The sequence below is a fragment of the Pygoscelis adeliae genome, unplaced genomic scaffold (genome assembly GCF_000699105.1).
Source record: "Pygoscelis adeliae isolate BGI_AS28 unplaced genomic scaffold, ASM69910v1 Scaffold555, whole genome shotgun sequence".
Lineage (NCBI taxonomy): Eukaryota > Metazoa > Chordata > Aves > Sphenisciformes > Spheniscidae > Pygoscelis > Pygoscelis adeliae.
This window is the reverse complement of record NW_008824773.1, coordinates 3966-6865: the sequence shown is the minus strand read 5'-3', so window position 1 is coordinate 6865 and position 2900 is coordinate 3966. Positions and strand designations below refer to the sequence as shown.

Below are 2900 nucleotides of genomic sequence, written 5' to 3'. Positions count from 1 at the left end.
TGGGGGGGGGGGGTGGGCCCGGCGCGACCCCCTCGCCCGCCCGGGGGAGCCGTGAGGACTGTGGCGGGTATAATCCTGCGGCTGCCAGGAAACCCACGGAGGCCACCGACTCGCTTTTCAAAGCGATCAGAAAGTCAAATGGCAATTAATTAGGGGGGGGGGAAAGACTCTTTGGTCTGAACTAAAAGCTGGAGGAGAAAAATTCCTTGTTTGTCAGCTCCGCTCCCCCAAAGCAGCTGGCTCTTCAGCAGCCTTTGCTCCTTCGACTCCTCAAGGTGACTTCTAACGTCTGTACTAAAACCTTGAACTTCGCCCCTCGCTAACTGGGGCGAGCCTGGCTGCCCACCCAGGCAGTCCCGCTCCAGGCAGCGCTGCTGGCTGCGGGTCCAGTGCCTCTAAGTCACAGCTCCAGCTAGATCTGGGCAGTGCGGAAGCCTCAGGGCCGTGAACCCCCATCCGAATACTCCCGGAATATTCCTCGGGGACACCTGGATCGCTGTCGCAGTCAGTAAACTTAAATTGACGTGTCTCATTTGCGCAGGGTAAAGGCGGTACGAAAACCTTGATGAACACGATCATGCAGCTGCGGAAGATCTGTAACCACCCCTACATGTTTCAGCATATAGAGGTAACGTGGGCTCGGGGCTGGCACGCGCGGGGATCGCACGCTCTCCGGAAACGTGGAAAACCGTTCCGTCCCCCTCCTAAACGGAGACAAACCGAACGGCTCGTGTGGCTGCGGCACGGACCGAGCGTTAACAACCTGGCTGCTTGGCCGGCCGAGCGTCAGCCCTCTGCGTGGCGCTGTGCCGACCGGGCTTCCTTCGACGCGCTCCTTTTTGCCACCCAAAACGGTCTGAAATCTGTTCAAGCGAGCTCGGTGGAGCAGTATCGCCTAAAAAGAGCGAGACGGGGTGTACCCCTTCAGGCTGATCTCTTTGGGCCCGAAACGCCCCGCGTCGGCAGCAGGGCCTTGCCGTCCGACACCAGGCAGACCTTTTAAAATCGCTCCGTTCCTGCGCCTGCTTCCCCAGGCACTTCGGGACCAGTCCTGCCTGCCCTCACCGGTCCTCCCTGCCCCGGCCCCGAGGGCCGGTTCTCTTCCAGGGCGGTTCCAGGACTTTGTTGGATTTGTTTGTGTGCGAGGACAGTTTCTGATGCCGTTCCTCTTTTCTGATTGCAGGAATCCTTTTCCGAGCACTTGGGGTTCACGGGAGGTATCGTGCAAGGGTAAGTAGGGTATTTCAGAGTGGGGATATTTGTGTCTTTTCCTTGTGAGGTGGTGTATCGGTGCGTGGTAAATGAACTGGCGATACTGTCGTGAGCACCGATAATCCTTATGCGAGGGAGACGCTGTGTTTTTAGCGTCGGATCCTTATTTCCCTCTTCTCTTCCCTCCCAGACTGGATTTGTACCGTGCCTCGGGCAAATTTGAGCTCCTCGACAGAATTCTCCCCAAACTGCGAGCCACCAACCACAAGGTGCTGCTCTTCTGCCAGATGACCTCCCTCATGACCATCATGGAAGACTATTTTGCTTATCGCGGATTCAAATACCTCAGGCTGGACGGTGAGTGCCTCTGACGCGCGGGGACGGCAGCCGCCCCTCTGTTACTCGCGGCTCGTGGTGAGGATAAACCCCTCGCGTGGGGCCGAGCAGCGAGGTAAGCTCCTGCGGGTTCACCGACCCGGCACCTCTCGCAAGGGAAATAGGTCCGAAACAAACAGCACCTCGTAAAGCAATTAACCCTGCTTGCAGGATGCAGATTACAGCGATAAACCTTGCAGCACGCAGGATAAAAGATATAAAGTGCAGATACATTATCGTCGGCTGCTGCTTCAGTTTTCAGTTTTAAATTCGGCCGACCTACCATTTAATTCTGCAACCCTGAAGGGTGCTGTCAAGGGCCAGGTGGCCTATAACATCATTGAAATAATGTAAATGTAAATGAATTAGTTGGATTCCAGGTTTAAGTCGGAAGGCGTGCAGCTTAGTTTGCGCCCAAATCTAATCTAGTAGAAAGGGAAAGTCAATTCACCGTGTTGGGTTGGAATAAACGACTGAATGCCTGTAAAGATGCCCGCGAAGCCGTGGGGCTGCTGAAGGCTGTGCGGGCCCGAACCCTCTTTGCCAGCAGAGAGCGGTGCGAACTCTTTCAAGAGTCGACCTCCCGAGAGAAGGCATTAAGCTGCCGGGAGGGTGAGGTGCAGAACGAGACCGAAGCAGTTCTTTAAACCCAGGTTTCTCCCTCGCAGTCGGTCTCTCGGAGCCGTTTGCTCCTTCGGTCGCAACGTTTAACGACTTCCAGCGCGGGGTGGGTGTTAGCGCGGCGGCGTGCTCGCGGCCGGCGCCTCACCCGGCCCTTTCCGCTCGGAGCCGGGCAGTAACTCGCCCCGCACGCCCCTTCCCCAGCACGAGCCGGGAGAGTCACGGCCCCGCGGCCAAGCCGGAGCCGAGGCATTTACACGCCACACCCGGCGTGAGCGTGAGCGTCTCTAACGGTTCCCTGTTGAAGCAGGGTGAGCTCACCTCACACCCGGAGCATCCCCAGCTCTCCCCGGGCTTGTGCGGAGCCCTTGCGTGGCTTACGGAGCTGCGTTTCCCTAAAGAGAGCGGAAGGAGGATGGTTTTGGGGAGGACGGGCTGGGAGAGACCCTCGCGTATCGCTGAGCTCGGTCTCCTGCTGCTGCCAACCTCGTGTAATGAGCCCGGCCCCAAACGTACCGAACGCCGCCTTAAAACCAGCCGCGTTCCCGGTACCGCTGTCCCGAGCTCGGGGAGATCTTCTGATCCGCTCGCGGACAGCCCAGACGCCAAATTGGGCCGGCAGCGCCCGCCTGCTTTAGCCGTTCCTCTCCCTTTTGCCCTTTCTCTCGAGCCTTTCTACCCAAAGCAGCCGC

General features: G+C 58.2%; 1 protein-coding gene across 1 annotated transcript in view; it reads left to right on the top strand.

The window, feature by feature from the left end:
• SMARCA4 (SWI/SNF related, matrix associated, actin dependent regulator of chromatin, subfamily a, member 4) overlaps positions 1 to 2900 on the top strand; it is a gene marked incomplete at its 3' end in the record, with an annotated part of 18061 nt that overhangs the window by 11313 nt on the left and 3848 nt on the right. The window contains 3 exon segments of the mRNA XM_009323828.1: positions 542 to 628; positions 1184 to 1230; positions 1403 to 1626. Of these exon segments, the coding sequence (XP_009322103.1) occupies positions 542 to 628; positions 1184 to 1230; positions 1403 to 1626 (358 nt within the window).